At 37.4% G+C, this 20,997-nt stretch overlaps 1 protein-coding gene across 3 annotated transcripts in view; it reads left to right on the top strand.

Moving 5' to 3' along the window:
- The window catches only part of WIPF3 (WAS/WASL interacting protein family member 3), a 44,309-nt gene that overhangs the window by 7,484 nt on the left and 15,828 nt on the right, over positions 1 to 20,997 (top strand). For all 3 annotated transcript variants that reach the window (XM_085307531.1, XM_085307530.1, XM_085307532.1), the window contains exon 2: positions 6,861 to 7,008. In XM_085307531.1, the coding sequence (XP_085163657.1) occupies positions 6,916 to 7,008 (93 nt within the window). In that variant the 5' untranslated portion in view covers positions 6,861 to 6,915. The remainder of the gene's footprint in view (positions 1 to 6,860; positions 7,009 to 20,997) is intronic.

The following is a 20,997-nucleotide window of genomic DNA, read 5'->3' as shown; positions in this document are numbered from 1 at the left end:
AAATACTTCATATAAATTGTTTCCTTTTGCAAAGTTGTATCTTTGTTCAAACAGTAATTGCTTGTAGTATTCCTCAATTCTCTTCAGACTCTTCAACTTCAGGTTAATACTATAGTAGACATAAGGCATTTCTTCTCTATCACTATGGGTAAGAGAAAATAAAAAGAAGTTAATCTGTCTGTGTAATGTATGTATATTTTTATCTGCTTTTTTTTCACTTTCCTGTCTCTACAGCTGTTATAGTGTATTTGAAACGTTTATATTGTGCTTGTACCAGTGATTTCAGCTGTTCTCCAGCAACGTTTGGCAGGAACGAGTGCAGGCACAGTTAATCTTACTGTCTACTTTTGAGATCATGGAAGTTGAGCAGATGCTTATTAATGCTGTTTTGCCTATGTACTTTAAAAATTCTTCTAGTTTTCTGTTAAAATACAAAGACTTAAAAAGTAGAACTCAGGACAGTATATTTAAAGGAAAAATTATATTTGATTGTCTAAAAGTTGTTCAGAAGTTAGGAACAGATTTAATGGTCTACATTTTTTCTTCAGTTTTTAATCAACAAAATATTTTAGGTTTAATCAACAAAAAATTTAGGTAAGCCTTCATGATGCCTGCAAAATAACTGATTATGAAGCAAAAATCTGTAAGTTTCTGCAAAACTGAATTACCTGGCTCAGAATGAAGGGGTTGGGGTGATTGTTAAACCAGTAATAACAAAAAGGTTATTTTGCAGTCCTTTCTCTGAATTGATTAATGCAGCTGAATTTTCAGTTCCAACTGTGTTGTTTTATCTTAATGACATGCAACCTAAAGACCGAATGGCTGTAGTCATTAAAAAAAATTTCTACTTGTTAAGAAATAATTTTATACTACGTACTATGTGCATTTAAATAATTGTGGCTTTTTCCTTCTGTCCTCTTCTAGTCATATTTCCAAACTGAAGGTACAGCTGTTATTTGCCCTTTCGTGATGGGGGAAGGTATTTCAGCCTAGCCTTTTTAGATAGACCCGTGGTGGTTCTGCTGGGCTTCAGGGTAGCAGGAGATTGGCCAGCTGCTGYTGTTGCTTAGGGTGGCTCTGTGCCCCCAATAGGACTTCGTCCTGCTGGGCTAACAGGCCCAGCACTCTGACAGTGACCCTTCAGAAACAGAGCTTTTGGAGGATTTTGTATCAGACCTTGTGTACATCTAGGTGGTTGGGTGAGAGCAGGGTGAGCCCAAATCTAGACAAAAGCCTAGGCAGACATTCCCAGTCTATCACAGGTGAATCTTCCACAAGGCTGAGGGAGCAGTCAATAAAGAAGAAATATCTGCATCTAGTCTGCCTTGTCTAGCATTTCAAAACTTAAATTTGGGTGAAGACTTTATTTGGTCCTTGAAATATTTAGTGCCTAATTTCCATATTAAAAACTGCACTGTGGCTCTTGCTTAAGCTTAGCTGTTAGTCAAGCAAACTCAGTCAGCAGAAGCAAGGAAGGAACAGTCTGTGTGATGACACATCAAATTACCCTTCAGTTTTAGAGTTGCCATTATTGCGTGGACAAAATACGGCAAATAGTATTGAGAGAGCAATAAAAATGTTCAGTGAGTGGTGGGATGACTGGTGAAAAATTAAAAAGTGTAATTGGTAGTTTAGAGTTATAATTCTACAGATATCTCACAAGGCTTGTAGTCAGGGGTGGAAGGAGGAACTATTTTGCTTGGCACAAAGCAATCATCTGTACTGGAGCGCAAGTGGGATCAAATTAAGAAAAGGAGAAATTAGGCTGAATGTCAGGTGATTTGAACAATGGGAGCTATCTGACTGTGAAAGAGCTTCTCAAGGGAAATAATACAAGCCACATTATTTGGGACACCTAAAATTAGATGTCAGAAAACACTAAAAAAAAGTACAACCTTGTTTTGGCAGGATGGTGGACTAGAAAAGGCAGGGTTTGGATTTTCCTTTTTCTTTTCTTTTTTTTTCCTTCAATGCATTCTGCAGTTGCTTTGTCTGATTCTGTTCTGTGACGTGGAAATCAATGGAAATTTAACATTAGTTTTTACCTGAGAAAACCTAGCTGAACACACATCGCTGCTCCCCTTTGCTTATTGCCAGCTTTTCTACCTCGAATACCCTTATCTTTTTGTTTTTGTTGCCCGAGGATTGTTCAGACCTTCCAATTACAAATATGTATATTTAAGACAAGGTTTCCTCACAATCCAAATTGGAGTGGCAATGTGATGAAGAAAGAAGAGGGTGCACTCATGCAGCATATTTACCTAATCTGTTAATTTTTATTATTTTGAATAAAATCTTTAGTAGGGGGAGGAGCATTTTGCAAATGCTAAGTAATGCTACTAAAACAGAAATAGAAGCTGCTTGGAGTCAAGGGGAAAAAAGGCACATATGCCTTAAGGATACTTTTTGGAGTTTCTCTCTTGTATGACTGTTAACAGACTTTAGAACTAATCAACATGCTACTCATTGTTTTTCTTCAGAATTTATTTAGTAATAAATTCAGAATTTACTCTCTCATAATAAACAAGTTCATAACCCAGGCATGTTCTGAAGCTATTGTCTGAAAATAGTGTCCATATTTTAACTAGGATGCTGGGCAGGGGGAAAAGGTAAATGAAATACATCCTTTAGCCAAGGAATAGAGCCCTCCAAGTAAGTATCCCAATATATGGAAATGTTGAAGTCTTCTGAATAATTTTCTTTAAATATAAACTACATACAAGTAAGATATATTACAACTTGTATTACTGTATCTACAACAATCCCGTTAACATGTGTAACTCATACAGTTTTCACTAAATTTTAAGAGCCTTGTTTTTATTGTAGGTTTTTATTGTTTACTTTGCTGTTAGAAGCTGCCTGCCTTTATCTGCATGTGATCTTTCTTTACCACCAATATTTGCTCATGTGAATAAGACAACGACTTCTTCCAAAGCCTGCTTGAACAAATAGATCTGTTCTGTGCAAATATCTTCTTCACTGTGTAGATATGGGATGTTATCACCTTCAGAGTGTAGCAGTACCGGTACCAAAGAAGTGTCAGTCTATCTGTGTGCACAAAAGCTTGCAAAGGTCAGGACATCAAGGTGCATAGGCAGAATTTTCTGGAAGGGTGGATACTTCATTTGAAAAAGATTTGGAACAGCATGGGAGGACAGCTATAGGAGATCTCCAATATTTCATCCAAGAATAGTGGGCTGTAGCCCCCCAAATGCATTCTTCTGTGTCGTTGGACAAGAGCATTCAGGTCGGGTGAATGGGATACACCACAAAGTGAATAATAACACATCCTATGCACTGATGGCTGTACAGTTTCTGGTCCTGGGACTTAGACTGCTTTTGCTTGGAGAAGTTGGTACTGGCGTTTGGCCTGCTGAGACAGCTAGAAAAGTCATCTGATTCTGTTTCAAGTTATGACTTCTAAATACCAAGCTCTGATTCTAATTTCCTTTCTCCCACTGCTGCTCGCCTCCAAAGTGCTTTACCTCCTGCTGCCATGCACATGGTCTGCCACAGAAGCGTGGGTTGTAATTTTTTTTAATTTGACGAAGAGAATATTTCCCAGTCTAAATGCTTAATGAAGACAAAAGGCTTGTATTATAGGGTAGGAAGAAACTATTCCAAAACATATTATTAGCAGGAAAGACTCATTCTCCTTATGTCCATGTTTTTGAATGACTTAATTGAGGAAAAGAGATGTCTTCTGAGAATAGCTTTTTGCACAGGACAACGGTGGGGGTGAAATGGTGGAGACTTCCTTGGAAAGCTTCATTAAGCCATTATTAAAATGACTGTAACCAATTCTGTTGCAGATTCGGAGTGCTTTGGTGTACTAGTCCTTTGCATGGCATTCTCGAGGGTGAAAGCAAATGTTGCAGATGCTCTGCAGATTTAATTTTTGATTGGTCTCTGGTAAAGAATTGTACAAGATACAGCAGGAGGAAAATACTCGGATATTGCCTGGATGTTGTTCAGCTACACTTGCTGGGAATCGGAAAAGGCTGCACCTACCTTATAACTTCATTGTCTCTTCTGATCTATCCCTCTGTAACAAAACAGCTCATTGTCCACTTAAGGACTTGCCACATTTCTGTCTTGTCCTCTCTCCTGAAGTCTCCAGATTTAACTGTCTCATGCCTCCTGCTTACACAGATGATTCTTAAAGTCCTTGACTTTCTGGTTTTAAGCAATTGGAAAAGGGTAAATAGCATATCTGCTTTTAAAAACGAAGGTGAATAGGGCCTGGGAATTTTCATCCTTTCAATATAACATCAATTTCTAGAAGAATACAAAAATGATGAAAATACTTCTAATGTTTGGAGGACTTAGGGAAACAAATGATGATCAACACAGACATATAAAGAAGAAATGTGTCAAATCATTGCAATTTCCTAGTAAGTCAAAAAGGCTACAGACAGGGAAGAAACAGTAGGTGTCATATTTTGCTGTGTTGTAGGGCTTTTGACAGCCTCACATGACATTGTGAAGAGTCTAAAGAGAGGGTCATGACAGGATAGATATAAAACTGCATGTAAAGTTGTGTTCGGAGCATTTATCCAAGAGTCACTATCAAAATAAAAATAATTATCAAATATGGCTTACAGAGGGCTGTCCTTGGCACTAATTAATATTTTAATTTGCAGTTTTACTGATGAAATAAGGGGTTGCTTGTTAACTTTGCAGATGACTTGAAGCTGCAAAGGGATGCAACGTTTCAGGATTAGAGATGAAAATGGGTCAGTGCTGTCCTGTCATTTTGTGGGAGATAAAAAGGTATATAACTTAGGAGACACATGAAGTGTCCCATCTGTTTTACTTGGCATTTTTGAGATGTTAGCTGGAGTTGTGTGTCTCATTTGGCTCTTTCATCTCAACAAAAGTAATTGGAAGGCATTCAGAGGAGGGCAGCAGAAATGATCAGAGGTCTGGAAAATATCGCTTGCAAATAAAGTTTTAAAGATTGGCGCTATTTAGCATAAAGAAGAGATGACTCAAGGGAGAAATATAAGCTATCAATGTTACAGACCACTGCAAAGAAAAAGGAGATAACCAGTTCTGTATATTAGTTCTTGTTTCTGTCCAAAGTGAATCAGAGATTTATGTTCAATTATGCAGAAAACTTTCCCAACAGTAGAGGTATCTGAAATGGGCAGTCTGGGATATGGCATCTCCTTCACTGGAGGATTTTAAGAACAAGACAAACAAGTGTAGGTGAAATGCTCTACAAAGAGTTGGAAGGGCTGCACTGCTGGCTTTCTGAAGCCTGTTCCTCTGTATTTTATGTTATTCTTCTGTGGCTGTTGAAGTCTGTTGCCACACGCAGCTTGCATCCTTGCCTAGACTTTTCTGTTTCTGGTCTTTCACCCTGACTTACTTTCAACAACTTACAGAGCTGCTGCCTAATGCATTTTATCAAAGTGCAGTCTGGTTGCTTTTTTTTTTTCCCTGCATTTCGCTTAACCATCCTTAGTGCTGAAATCAGTTCCCTTCCTTTATTAATATATGAGCTGCAAAAGGAGATGGAACCAGCAACATCATTAAGCTCATGTATTAAAAAGACAGAATATTGTGGAATATACCCTGTGCTTCTTAATGAAGAAAAAGAAAAGTGTATGCATGTTGGTGAGAGGGAGAGGGCAGGGGCTAGGTTCTTTGACCTGAAGGTTAGGATTTATTATTACGTGTGTGTTAGTCTGTCATTGATTCCTGCAGTTCCATTTTAAATTGTTGTTAATGATGCTTATTTTCTTTTAGTTATCACGTGGAATGGATAGTAGGAGTTTGGATTGCTGCTTTACAGCTTGAATAGCTATTCATATATATTTAAATATGTCCAGTTTAGTGTTTCTATAATTATCCTCTGCCTAAATATAATGCGAAAGCTGAGTAAAATTGAATCTTTCTTGAAATAATGCAGTTCAGCTAAATTCACTTAGAATCCAATTCTCTTAATAGATAGTAGGAAAAAAAGTTTGGCTGACCATCTGTAATGTTCCTGAAGTACAGCCAATAGGAGCCTCATACTCAAAACGTGAAGTGCAGTCAATTAAAATCTCAGTCCTGAACCCAAACTGTGGGTTTGGGTTCATAACGTGATATGATGTGAAAATAATGTGATCTAGCGGTTAATATTGTTTTAGATGCGTTTATACAAGTTGTCAATGTTGATATCCACTGGTTCCTGTTTGTAAACTACTACCTTTCCCTTTTGCTGAAAGACATGTCTCTTTTTATCAGTGTGCTGCTAAAGTAGTGTGAAAAGTTAACATTTAGGAATGACAGTAAAAATGGCATAACTGACTCAAATACTTGAAAAGTCTGATTTTTATGTGCTGTCCTTTGGTAATAGTACTATCCTTGATGAAACTTTAATCTGTAGAATTACTTCTTCATTTATTATTTAATATTGTCCTTTTTATTCTACATTGGAGCAAATCCAGTGATCCTTAGAAAGTTCCCTGATCTGTCCTTAAAGTGGCAAAGCTCTGGTTGAAAGTCAGTGGAGTTTTTGTCCCAGCAGGAGCATCTCTATTTGGTTTATTATGATTTGTTCTCTGCAGAATTGCACTTCAGGGCTGTGGGCTAAGTTAAAGCAAGGCCTAATAGTTAAGGCTGGACAGGTTGGCATCTATCCATTTGGGATTCATTGAACTTGTCCAGATATTTGAGTTTGCTCTTCAGATGAATGTTATCATCAGATAACTATAATGAGGCTGTTGGTACTGTAGTTTTAGAAGCAGTGTGCTACAAAAGTCTTCAGTCTGCCAAGAGCTAGCAATTTGGCTGATTTTCAGCTTACACTATATAAACAAATTCTTCCCCCCCCCCCTTTTCTTTTTCCTCCTTTTCTTCCTCTCAAGGACATAGAGTTTGACTATATTTTTTCATAACTGTGGGAAGCTATAAATCTAACCGATGCCTGTACCGCCGCCACCACCGCCGCCGCCACCACCTCCTCCTCCACCACCTCCACCACCTTCTGGAGGGCCTCCTCCACCACCACCTCTGGTAAGACTAACTTTTCGTCTTTAGTTGCAAAATCTTACCTATAGTAGCTGGCACAGTGCCCCCAGAGCTTTGGGGTGGATATTGGTAGCAAATGTCTGGTTCTGATGCTTGTTTTGCTGAGTTTTGTTCTTCTGTTAATGAAAGTGCATGTGGGTGGAATTCAGCATTTGTGAAAACCTTTAGAGTCACAGGGCACTTATTTTTGTACTGGTAATACGCAGGTGGTAAGTGTTAATTTTCCATTCTCTTTCCTACAGCTTGTATTGAGACTCGCAGTGTTTCAGCTGTAGGTGTTTCTCTTTTCTAGCACATGCCATCTTCCTGGGGTTACAGCACAGTATGCTTTTATACATGTGCTGGAACAATTACTGCTGTAAGAGATCAGTAATCTTTGTGTCATCAAGTAGAACACGTGCCCTGCCAGCACGTTTGCAACAAGAGGAGGACGCTCTGAGTGGAGTTTTGGGGTGTTACATTTTCATACCTTCATACTTAATTACAGTATCCTCAATGAAACATGTTTAAGCCCTTTCTTGTATACTGCAATCATTTGTTCATAGCCTGTTTCTACATCACTGTTCTTGGACCATTTTTGAAATGGTGGAGCCTGCCATGGTTATATTCAAGACCCAGAATTTCTCCTTATTTATTTTTCTGTTGCTGCTCTAATTATTTGTGGTGTATGTTGAATCTCTAGGAAAACAGTACCTGGTACCTTAGAAGTACTTCCAAAGTTTTTTTCCTTTCTTCTTCTTCTTCTTCTTCTTTTTTCTTTCTTTCTTTATTTTTTTATTTCTCTATTACATTCTCTGGCATTTGTGTCTGTTTTGTTCCTGTGAAGATCTGTTGATTTTATTTGATAATGTTCTTACATTATCTTCTTCGAGGAAGATTTCCAAGCATGTTTCTTTTGCTACTTTGCAGATTGAACCATTTTGTAAAATTCTGCGTGCACTGTGTAGACGAAGAGGAAGAAAGCAAGGACAGTATGTGAAATCAGCAGTGCTCAGTTCTTTTTATCACTTTATTTTAACTTTGAGCACCATGACCAGTATTTTCAAATAGCTGCTCTTCTGGGTTGGTATACAGCCTGTGGTTAGAAATAATAACTGAAATAAGTGGGCTGATTTCCGTGAGCAGCTTATTGCCCACAACTGCAATAAAAGTCAACAGAAGTTTCAAGTGTTCTTATTCTAATACCTTCAGGTCAGTAAATATCTAGAGATGTTTTTAGACTCCTCTAACATACACTGGTTGTAAGTGACTTCAGGAAGCTAAGAAGACCGATGAGTATGAGAAGATAACGATGAGTATAAACAAGTTCGGGGTTTTGTCTCCTCCCTTCTTTTTCTAATAACTAAAAAAACTAGACTGACAGGGTTTTGATGCAGTCTTATACTGTATTTCCATATTTTAGTTAGGTCATTCTTTTATTAATGCCATCTTCTGCAGGTAAGAATTTAAGGTCAGTTAGAGTTAGGGTCAGGAGATGAAATACCAACCAAATGTTTTTTAAAAATAATCTGGTATTAAGGCCAGCCTTTTAGTGAAAGTATTGACACTGAAAGAGCAAGTGAGACAACATAAAGACTTAGTAAATAATGTGACAGAACATTGTTTTCCTTTAAGAGTGAAAGGACTTTTCCTTGTCAAAACTAAATCAGAGAGGGACCTAACTTTAAGAGGATCTGTAATCTGCCTGATAAGTTCAGCAAAAGCACAGTGTAGGTTTGAGTCAGATATCCAGTTGGTGCTAAGTTGCAGCATTAAATCTTCTAATTGGGGAATCCATTACAACTTGCTACAGACCCCAGATTCTTTTGTTAGGAAGCTATTTTCTAGAACTTAGCATCTGTCTTACAGTTGCTGAACTGTCCAGCTGTTGTTACAGCTGCTACATTTACAATTGGAGGATGGAAGAATAAAAATTAAAGTGGGGGTGTAGCTTTGAACAAACCTTCAAAACAAATAAGTTTTAATTGATCAATGCTCAAAGATGTTCTAATATAAAGAGCACTATGATTTTTTTTCTTTTATACTGATATAGTTAAACCAAAGTAATATTTAAATGTTAGCAAATAAAAGCTACATTATAATTGCTGTACTGAAATGCAGACAGTCCACTAGTTTAGCTGATTTGGCTTGTATTAAAAAAGAAATGTTTGTGTGTAGGGTGAAGTTTTAGAATCCTGTTGTTTTGTGTGGCATCATTGATGGGTACCATAGACTTGTCTTACTTTTCTAATTACGTGGGTAACAACTGTGCTGTCGACTTGCTTTTATTATAGGAAGTCTATTAGCAGACATAGTCACTACATTACTTGTTTTTTTTTCTGCACATCTTTTTCAGTGAATATTATGAGCCATGGTTGCGAATGATCTTACTTCATTGAAGTCCTAAGCACTGTTGGCACTTGATTTTTTTTTCACTATTAACTCCCTCTTACAGCAGAAAAAAGTGTAGGAAATAATTGATTATTTCCAAACATTTTGAACTTGAAGATATTCCGTAAGTATTTGTACTGAATTTTAGTTATTTCTTGCAAAAGTTGCAGAGCAATACTAAAATGATTTGTAGATGGTATTCAAGACATGGTAGGAGCCACCTGTACTCAACAGCTGAAAAGCTACCGATTGTTAGAGCATATTTAAAAGAAAATCAAGTGGATTTTTCTGCAGGGAATGGTAGGGTATCTGCAATAGCAGATGTAGGTAGCTGAGTCAAAATGTAAATATAACTATTTGAATTAATTAAGCATGTCTTCAAATGCCTGCCATTGGCAGGGGAGTCAGAGATAGATGAGAGGGATGAGTAGACAGAATAAAACTGTGCCCCAACATATTGTAGCACTGGCTTATAGAATTAACATCTTTTCACTACTTCTCTTCCCCTCTATCTCCAATAAATGAAACCCAGAAAGAAGATGTTATGATTTTTGTCCTAAAGCTCTTTTGGTTTTATGGATAAAGGTGCATCATGTAGGAGTTTGTTTTTTACTCTCTCTATTCCTGAAAGACTCTCTTTTATTCCACCTCCATTTCTTTTACCCCTTTTGCTTTTAGTCTGATGCATAAGACATTCTAGTTAATTTTGGGTGTCATATTTCCAGAAGCAGGTAACACCACTGAGAGTGATTAGAAAGTTTCTCTTGTAAAGAGAACAAGACAAGAGAGGAACCAGAGATAATTTTGTTTTGATAAATCATGTTTGCTTTTAAGTGCAGTGAATGCTGCCCATTGCTATGCTGCCTTTGTCTATAGGTGTGAATTCCTAATATTATGTTCAGTCATCACATATTTAAATATTAAAAGCGAAGGATGTAAGTATGTGTAGCAGGCCTGCTGGGTTGTGTCTTATTCAAAGATGTTTGTTTAATGATTCATATGTTTGTGGARTTTAAGAAAATATTTCTGTTCTCCTTAGAGTTGTTATTGTTAATAAACTCTTAGGGTAGAAATTAACCCCAAAACATAGAATAGATCAGATGAGTAAAGCCAGCAGAGCAACAGCAGGAGTTGATTTGCCTATTGGCATGCTAAAACCTAGGAGAGCTGGAGAAGAAAGGAATATGTGTACTTTAGTGAGAGAAATGTGAAACTTGAAGTAATGCTGAACACTAAACTAGTGCGTGGATTGATTTTAATGGTCCACTGCATGCTTTTAAAATGGGAAATTTCTGTTGTAGATGAACATATGTCAGTGTTTACTGAGTTTGTTACTCTTTTTATACATACAATGAAAACTCAGAGGAACAATTCCTCATTGTATAACACTGATAAATGCATAACTTAAAAAGAGGCTTTCTGATGTCAAGGAAAGCACCAGCTGGTGATTTTCCTTGAGGAGATGGGATTTTTTCTCCTTCATGGAGTTATCAGAGTAAAAACTTTGTTGAGCTGTTTCCCCCATCCTTTCCAAGACATTCAGAGAACTACCATGCTTGTCTGAAGTTGTGTGGGAGTTGTTTTTACTTCTAGAAAATAATGCTCCTAAAAATAATGACGTATGTAAAAACAACTTGGCTGAAGAGAATGTTAATTTATGTTAATTGATTTGGTCCTACCAAATATAATCAGAAAAAGAATGTGTGTATATATATGTGTGTATACATAAATTGTGGCACACTCGTTAATTATTTATTGTAAAAATGAAGGTCTTTTCTCCGGTTTTCATTCAGACCACTAGATGTACAAACATAACACTGAAAGCTTAACAGAACGGTGCATAGTGCCAGTTCCAAAATATTTAGGAATGTGTTTGTTAAAATTTTATATGAGCTGTGTGTAAGATGATATTTAATACTTTGTCATGAAGTCTCTCATTCAGGAGATATTAAATCATAATATTTATTGCTGCTTGGTGGAAGCATACCAGAGCAAGAGAAGTGCAGGCTTGGTAATCTTGTTGGTAACAAGCCAGCATACAGACTGTGCAAAGTGCTGGACAAGGTATATTTGAAACGTGTGAGAATGCTTTGTTTCAGGCAAAACAAAGGAAATGGATTTATAGCCTTTTAATAATATATCACATCTCGAATCAGTTTGCTCTCATGAAAAAGTGAGGAGCAATTAAGTAGAAAAAAATGTGCCTTGTGTGGTTTATTGACTTTATTTTCAGATAGTGGAAAATGTGGACTTGCATAGTTAAGGCATCTTGAAGGCATCTTCTGCGTTTGTAATCAACAAATACAAAAGGATGTGTACGAGCTATGAAAGGTGGGGAAGGAATAGCACAAAGAAGACATAAGTACTAGGGTAGCATTGCTGAGTGCATTTCTGTGGGACGGGTACAGGGACATGTACCGYGTTTATTCACATGCGCTAATCCTCCTAAATGCTTTACTTGCCTGGGATCCCTTAAGTCACTACCCTTCATGTGTTTAGGCAATGAGTTCTGTTTCAGTTTTTTCCATACTGGCCTGTGTTGTATTTGATGTCTGAATGGAATAGAAAGCATTCAACTTTATTTTTCTTATTCTGGCTGTCTACATATTCATCTGCATGATTCATGTATACTTTTCTATATTTAATGGATAAAAGTATGGAAATTGCAGTGTGTTCACAGAGGTACCACAGCTAGCTGTAAATGATCGACCAGACACTAGAAGCAGTGTAGCTGCAGTGAGCTGGCTAATAGGTTGGTTTGCCATTCTCCTCACAAGGCATCATTGCCCTGAAATATCACTAGCCCTTCTGTAGTATATGCATGGCTACATGTTGAATGCCTTTGGTACATTAATATTGCAATCTTCTAATTAAAACAAAACTCAGAATTACAGCAATGCTTGAGTGAGTCGTATTTACGTGACTGGAATGTGACATTGCAAGAAATTTTAGTTTCTGTCTTAACCTGACCGTAACTTTGCATTGATACTAAAAGGTATTTCAGAACTAGGGTAGGTGACATACTATTCTTAGAATAGAGTTGGATTAAATTGTGATATACATAGGTGGTCTCAAGTTGTTGAATATTTTGTTATCACTACTCATAATAGCTCTTGTCATGCCAGGGGCCCTGCTATAGTAGAGAAAGAATAAACAGAGGTAGTGTCACCACCTCCCATTGCATTATTTTGAGCTTTATAATCCCAAGACCTGATACTTTCTTATTTATATGAGGTTTTCTTTTTWTGGTGCAGAGAAAAATCTGAGGATATGGATTCCAAAAGAAACCAGAAGATGAAATTCAAAATAATTTTTGAAGCCAGTCCCAGAGTACTGTTGTCTGACTTGTGATCTTTCTGAATTGCTGAGGAAYACTTTATAATAGTTCAGATTTTACATTGCCTCCATTTTAGTGGCTTATGTTACTGCATATTTACTTTTCTTTTCCTCTTTTTTTAATGAAAGAACTGCCAAAATTTGCGTTCAGAACATGGGTGCCAGGAAGTTAAATATGCACTGAAAAGCTAAATAGCTCAGCAGGTATAAATCATCATATTGATTCTGTGGCATTTGTGTGTATAGATGCAAAAATTTAGCAACCCACACTGGAAAATTTTAAGTACACTCTGCTAATAAGCTGGTTATTGTGTTTGTAGCAGACTAATCTAACCTTTAAATATGCAAGATTTTACATTGATCAAATGATGCTAACATAAAGTGAGGAGCGTTTTTATTCGGTGTAATAGTATTCATTGCTGGTAGTGATTAAATGAATACTGGGATAAAGTTGTAGAAGAGAATAATTCCTGTATGCTATTTTTTATGTTTTGTTGTCTGCCATTGCCTCTCCTGATACTTTTCAAATAGGTAGAACTGACATCTACTGCCATTAAACACCTCATGATTTAGACCTGCTCATGCCAACATTAGGCAGTGGCAGAATGCTAGAAACAGATCTGTTATGATGTTTGCCCAGCGCTTGCCTTGGTAGCGTTTGAGGAAGGAGTTGAGTGTGGACACAGCCTATCTAGGTACACACATTGCTCGCTGACCTTTTAAACCTAGTAGATTCAGATTACAGAGCTTTGTGCAACGAATGCTGAGATCACAGCTAATAATTTAGCTGAGTGTAGATGAAATCATGAAACGCTGGTGCTCTCATTCTCCTGAAACAATGCGCCAGGAAGCGATTTGGCAGGTCCCCTCATTTGGGTTCCCTCAGAAAAAGTGTTGGCTGGATAGTGACTTTTTGCATGAGGAGTGTTTGAAGCTCAGTTTTTCTAGAAGGCTGCAAAATTGCAGTGTTTACCCAGGTCAGCCAAGAGCCAAGAATTAACAACTCTCCTCCTATGCTACAGGGCAGAAATCCAAGAAGCAGCTCTGATCTCGTGATTGATGTGCAGGTGGAGTCTCGCACGGTGGTGAGGTTTCCCATCATTGAAAAGCTTTAAATCAGAAGTTGGGGCTCTATCGTGAATAGATGAACTGGAACTCACTCATATCAGATCTTACAAACTTCTTTATAAGCAAAGAGTTTAAAATACTTTTCTTACTCAGGAAGTCGTAGGCTTTGGTTGTTGAGACTTGTTGGATTTTTCCTTAAGCCGGAAAGGGTTTTTGCTTTGATTATTTTGTTTTTGACAGTGCCTGAGTGAAACCACACCTGATACATATTTAAAGCAAATGCAAGAAGGATGACTTAATTTTTTTCTCTATTTTGCTTCATTTTTTGCTTTCTGAAAACGAGATTTATTTTATTTTTTTAATAAACTCTGTTTTCATTGTAATTGCATTTCTCAGCACATTCCCAGGAGGCGCTCAAGGTGCCAGTTTGAGAATTCTCTGTAAAAACAATGCTCCTGCCTGCTGGGCAAACTGCTTCTGCTGCAAGTTTAAAATGATGAATTCCTAGCGTAATTGTAAYCTGGTAATAGTGGATTGATCTTGAAAACAAGCTCCTCTGGTGTTTCAGGTTTCATGTTGGACTACTAAACCATAAGTGACTTCTAGAATCCTATGCTATGTCATGGAGACATACTGGCTGGGCTTACACTGAGACTTCTGGTCATCTTCAATTTTCTGCCTTGTTCTAAACAACCTCATTCGTTGAATTAAAATTTTGATATTGTAGTTTGTTTAAATGTTTTGGCATCTTACTGTCAATATTTTTTTTGTCATGTTTTTTAAAAGGCTGCAGTCTTTTAAAAGTTGAACTAGTTTAAATATGTCGTGCTGATACTTACAGGGATCCCCTTATATTTAGGGGCCAGCATCTTGTGGTTCAGTGGAAAGAAGTAACAGAGTAAGTTGCTCATTAACAGGTCTCTCTTGTTCCTGGTCAACTTTTTTTCATCATTAGTGTTACCAGAAGGATATTTTAGCATGTTCTTGTACCTTTCCTGCAAGGTAGTCGCTCAGTCTCTGCCATTTAAAACTGTTGCGAGTCCCTGTCCTGCGCTTACCTTTCCTCCAGGGGAGCGGTAGTTGTATGTCTGGATGGGCACCCAGCTGTCACCTCTCCCACTAAGGGAGGCTTGCTGTGCCATATGGGCAGTGACAACACTGATCATCCTTCCTCAAAATGATTTACTGACCCCCCCAAAAGTTGTATTTTCCTCTTGATACTTGTTCTCACCCTCTCCGACATGCTGCACATGCAGCRTTACACAGCTAGCTTTATCTTTTTTGTCATCTTCCGTGAACAGACCATATTTCTCTACACCAGGATTCCAGTCGCTGTTAGTACAGGAATAATATTTGAGTTTGTGTCCTCTTCCAGTTGTTGAAGCTCATCCTTTGCACCAGGCGGGCTCCTGGAGTTTTAGTTGTTCCTCGCTGTTTGAGGAACCATCTTCTCAGCCAGACTCACCACTGTCATGGCACTGACTGCATTGCCTACCCAGCTATTGCTCTTTTCATCATGCCTGTTGTTTTATACACTGGTATTAATTACCTGTTGCTATGTTTGTAGGCTTACCTTTTCTTTTAGGAGCAGAAATTTCATTGATTTCCCTCAAAGTTGTTGTATTTGTTGGTTTAAGTTTGGTCTGTGAGTTGGGTYGGGTTGGATGCCAGGGAAGGTCAGTGCTGGCCCAGGAAGTTCCTTTCTGTGAATGTCTGTTGTAACGATCCAACATCCCCAGTCCTAGGCCTTTCTGATGGTCTTTCATTATCCAGCTCCTTCCCATTTCTTACCTGCTATACAAAGAGTAAAAACTGAGGTGTTGTAGGCTGCATTGGTGAAGGTTCTCCCCCCTCAGCCTGTGTCTGCACAGGTTTGGCTGAGAATGGCACCCAAAAAAAGGGAGGGAGGGGGCAAAGAGCAAGAATTTCTTAGAGTGCCATTAAACTCTTCTTTTAGTAGAATATTCACTGGATATGCCAATATCTGTTCTTGATCTCTGCGTCAGATTCCTCTTTTGTTTAGGGAAAAAATTAGGGGTGGGAGAGAGGAATAGAAGATTGACACTKATTCACAGAAATAAATGAAATTGCCAGCAGAAGATAGATCTCCTCAGCACCTCTGCCGTTTTGGGTTCAAATTCCCTCTTGTAAAGAAGGAAATGGAACTAGGGATGCACCAGTCCTTGTGCTGATTTTACACACTTTCTGGCAGGTACCATCTTCATTAATTGYATGCAGTGAATCTTCTGTTTCCATTGATTTTCATACATGCCCATAATAAGATACTGCTTGTCAAATTAAATGATTGATTTGTTTTTAATTCTGTCATCATACAGCTGACAGAATAGTTATTTTTGGGCATAAACCAAATACATTTTGACTTCCTCTTTCTTTTAAGTATTTCATGTTAACCAACTAGTTCAAATAAATAAGCAATTTTTCTACACAGCTCTGCTTACATTATTAACTATAAAAGTGACCAGGAAAAGGAATCTACAATGATGTTACAATTTGTTACATTAGCAGTAAAAAGTGATCAAGTAAAAGAGGATATGTTAGAGTGTCTTAGGGTRGAATCATGTCTTATTTTGTTATTTATGGCTCCTACCTGTTACAGTGTTAGGGTACTGGATCCTCTTTTCCCATCAGTTGGTGAGTTTATTCTGAAACAAAGGTCCATGGCTTCCTAGACACTGGATTGTCCAGAAGGCATGGGGTACATTTTTTGCTGCAACTGTTGTGTTTATGAAAATTTACACTACTCTGAATTACCCGGTAAATTCAAAAAAGGACTTGTTTAAAAATCAGAGTAGACATATCTACCCAGACTATTCAGGCATCCCCATGGACCTGAACTACCTATGTGTAGTATGGAGAATTTCCCTTTTTCTGTGTACAGGGCTGCTCTTTAAAATCTGAAACATAATAATACAGTTCTTCCTTATAATTAGTATTGTCATGAACTTTTTAAAAATGCATGTTGCCTTTTGCACTTACATCATTTTAGAATCTGAGCATGTGTACTTCTTAAATATTTCAAATACTAGAGTAGTCCAGAGGGTAGATCAGTGCTCATATCAATTTTGCAAGACATAAAGTGACTTTCCCAAGGTTATGCAAATACCACAGCAGTAATGTCCCCAGAAATGGAGCTCGCTGTCATGGACTTTACTCCATTTTCTTTAACAAAGCCTCTCAGCTCTGAATTTCTGTCAGATATATAGCTCAGTTTAGGGTATTAAGATAGAAATTAGTTGAGGCCTAAGCCTTACGTGGYCTGTATACATCATGTAAAGAGTTTTGTGCTTCACACCATCTCTTCCAGAAAGGCTCCAACCTTCATTTGAAAAMCAGGAAATAGGTAATTTTTGCTATCCTCAGTGTTTGCTCCAAGGCATAATCACCTTTGCTCCTTACTTATTTACCTGCTTGCCAATTGGAACTTGCCTGGCTGCATTTTACATTAATTTACAAAATGTCTTTCTGCTCAGTTAACAGACTTTCAGTCCTTACCATGCTGCCCTATAAAGATTTGTATATTCTGTGATCAGATCAGCCTTCTGCCTTCTTCAGGGCTAACTGATCAGATTGAGCATCTCAGATCTGAACTGTTGGCTCCAGTTTTCTGAATCTTGTTTTGGCTCTATTCTGTGCACCTCCAGTTTTTGACATAATTTTTCAGATCTGGAGACCAGAACTTAAATTGTTATTCCAATTGTTCTTCTGTAAAGATAATATACATTCGAGGAGTGTGCTATTCCTCTTTGCCAGAGCACAGTGCTGGAAGGTCAGGCTGACTTGCTTGCCCCCTCCTGTTGCTAGAGGCCACTGATAGATACATTGAGACTTGTGGCACTCTGGATGCAGGATTTCATTTCAGCGGTATGGCCTGAATTTTTCATCCAGTAATTTTYAGCTAAGTATTTGGCATGTATATCATGTGTGTATTATTTTTTTCCTCCAGTGTCAAGGGAATGTGTTTTGGTTTATTTGTTTAGTTTTTGTTTTTTAAGCGGCCTCAAGTTGCAGTGATTCCAATCTCTCATTATCCATCCTCCTGCCAGTTTTCATTATCACCTGCAAATTTTGAAATGTTTATTTCAGGTCATTGGTGATTGACACACCAGAATATCATTCCAAATTTTGTGATTTGATGGTATTTCATATTGACAAGTGCATTGGAGATCTGTTATGTAACCAAAACATTCAGCCTGTACTTTACTGAATGGCATAGCTGAGRGTGTAATTTTAGGACACTGAAGACAAAAGTAGTGAATATGAAATAGATAATATGGAAAAGCAAGTGTTTGTTTTATTTTCAGGCTATTTACATGTGTGATTTGTTCCATTCTATTCTAAAGTATGTATTTAATATGCCATTCTTTGTTTGAAATAGTAGCAGAATAATGTAATTAGTTAGGAAAGTGAACCGACTGTTTCCTTTCCAATTCATGTAATTGGTATGTATGGAATAAAATATGGAATTCAATTTCACTGTGTAATACCTTAGGCAGCTCTGGCATCTGGTGAAAAAAAAAGATCTTCCCATTCTTCTCTGCTTCTCTTTTGACTTTCATTGAAAGACTGAGGTGTTTCTTTTCCTGTAAATAAATCCCACTGCCTTAATGATGGGGGGAGAGGAAAGTTCTCCAAGAATTACATTCTTTGTTGTATAGCTATTTTTCCTCTGTGAGTCAAAATATATTTGTCTTCCTTCTTAAATGCACCTCTTTCCTATGATTAGAGTTGACCTCCATAAGAATTCCTCTTTTTAATTTTTTCTTGRTGCACATCTTGGTTGTTACCTGTTTTTGTGCTATGGATTGCAAGTATATAACAGGAGTATGAATCCTAGATTAATCAAAGGAAGGAGAGTTCCCTTATGACTGTGGATTGCAAAGCAGTATGGTAAAGGTGTGAATTTGCAACGGCAGGACACCAGCAAATGAGCTGGTGAGATACTTACCTGGTGAAAGGATTCTTGRCGTAAATTGTCACAGGCCTGGAAAGCGCAGGCAGTAAGCTAGAAATCCGTAGGAGCTCTGACTCATGTGCAACCAGGCAACATTAYACCCCAGACCATCTTGACTTTGTAATGGAAAAAGAGAATCCGTATCAAGCTGCTCAGCAGCTAATCAATCACCTGAGTCCACCAGGCTGGGCACGGCAGATTGTATCTCTTACATACACTAGGAGAAAGAAGAAACAGCTGGGGCATGGAATGGAGTTGTATTTGAAGTAAGGGGATCTGTCTTAAGGTGATGGCTACTTATTTCACTGCATTTTGGGTTTGCAGAATAGAGTATTTTCTCTTTTTATGTTAAAAATCATGAACAAATTAATATCTTCCTCCTGTTAGACTGAAGGTCTGCAAGTCAAATGTCACTTGCAAATATAAACTGACACAAATGGTGTACTTTAGTCTAAAAGCTGTTTGCATGTTAAAAATTTTTACATTCCAATATCCTACCTGCTCAGAAAAATAGCCTGGGGAGATAAAGTGGACAGCTGGCATAATATACGGACACTTGAACACAGAAACAAAAATACAGCTGCCACGTCTAAATTTAAACACAAGTCTTGATCAGATCCTGATTGTCATGCTACGGGAAACTCATGCGTGGGAATAGAGACAAGAGGTTCTAGATACTGGTAAAAGGCTTTTATGAGAAGGGAGGTTACCCTTGCTCCCAGTATGGTATTTCCATTTTTCACAGTAAGTATTATGAACTTAAAGAAAATGTGAATGAAAATAGGTTCTGGCTAGTACTTAGTCTAAAGTGGCTTATACCATGCAACATTTCAGAGCTGTGATAATGGGAATTCATATTTGCTGTCTGTAAAGCACAAAGGCAGGTAGCACTGTTTCAAAAATTAGGAAACTATGTAACAGCATGTTTTTTTTGTATTATTTTCTTAAATAACATGGTAACAGTGTCAGTCACAAGATTGTAATTCAGAGTTTTTACATCACATGTCAGGAATGCAGCTGGCATTAGTAACAATCTGGAGTGCCATCTAGTGGATCTGCGCAAATTGATTTTTTTTTTTTTGAGGTTTTTGTGGTTTTTTCTAACCTAGTACAAAAATAACCACAAGGGATATCTTAACAGTATAATTTTTCATCTAAGATTAGCAGGTTAGACATTTTATTAATTCAGCAGCTGGTAAGTATTTTCAAGTTTCTGGTTTGCTTTCAGAATGCTATTAGCAGCTTGGGTTTTTTGTTGCTTTAAAGTATGATAGTGTTATTCTACTTACTGTTCTACTTTGTGACTATGATGCTGAAATTAAGGCTTATAGGAACATTCCTGCAATTTGTTCTTTTTAGGACAATTAAGTAACCTATAAGAATTTGCCGTAAATATGGAAACATGCAACATCTTGCGCCTGCGATGTCAAGATTGTCTGGCTGCTGTTAGACCATTCTGTTAGCCACATGATAGGTTTGGAAGTAACAGCTTTGCTAGATTTTATGTGCTTCAAGATAAGCAAAACTTTTGAAAGCAGAATATACTTCTGATTTTTTTTTATAATAAGAAACCTGATAAAATAAGAGAATACTAACGAGTAAACATATATATACATATATATGTGTGTGTGTGTGTGTATATATATATATATATATATATATATTTACAGATCTTTAAACCTGTCTTTCCATTTGTAGACCTTAGCTAGGCTAGAAAAGCTATCAATATCATTGTATTATTCTAAAACAGTCTGCTTAGCCCCCCAAACACTGTGACAGTCTAAAATACATAATGGTAACATTCAAATATAAATGCAGTATGTAGTTAGCAGGGTTTTTTTCTGTAAGAACAAATGGTAAAGCAGAAAGATTTTTGTTCTGAGCTGACATATAAAATCTTTGTCATAAAGCACTGTAAATAGAATGGAAAGAACTAAAGATCTAGGCAGGCAGAGCTGGAGTTGTAGGGGAGAGACCTAGYTGTTCAAAAAGCATAGCTGGCCAAGCAGTAGGTCAGATTTCATTTAAGCATTTCATTAATTCTCCTATTTTTTTTTTAAATAATGCTAACGCAACTAGTAGTAGATTGGTGTTATTTTTAAACTTTCAGGTTTCCTGCCTCTTATACGACTGAAGTTGTTCTTGTTGATTGCATCTAAARGTTTTAAAATGACAGCTGCCAGGGATGGTTTGTTTCAAATTTTCTCTCCCAGGTTCATTTWTGCGTC

Source organism: Rhea americana, unplaced genomic scaffold, assembly GCF_003343005.1.
Source record: "Rhea americana isolate MKP2758 unplaced genomic scaffold, rheAme1 scaffold_26, whole genome shotgun sequence".
Taxonomy (NCBI): domain Eukaryota; kingdom Metazoa; phylum Chordata; class Aves; order Rheiformes; family Rheidae; genus Rhea; species Rhea americana.
The sequence above is the reverse complement of the archived record's forward strand: the minus strand, read 5'-3'. Positions and strand labels throughout refer to the sequence as shown.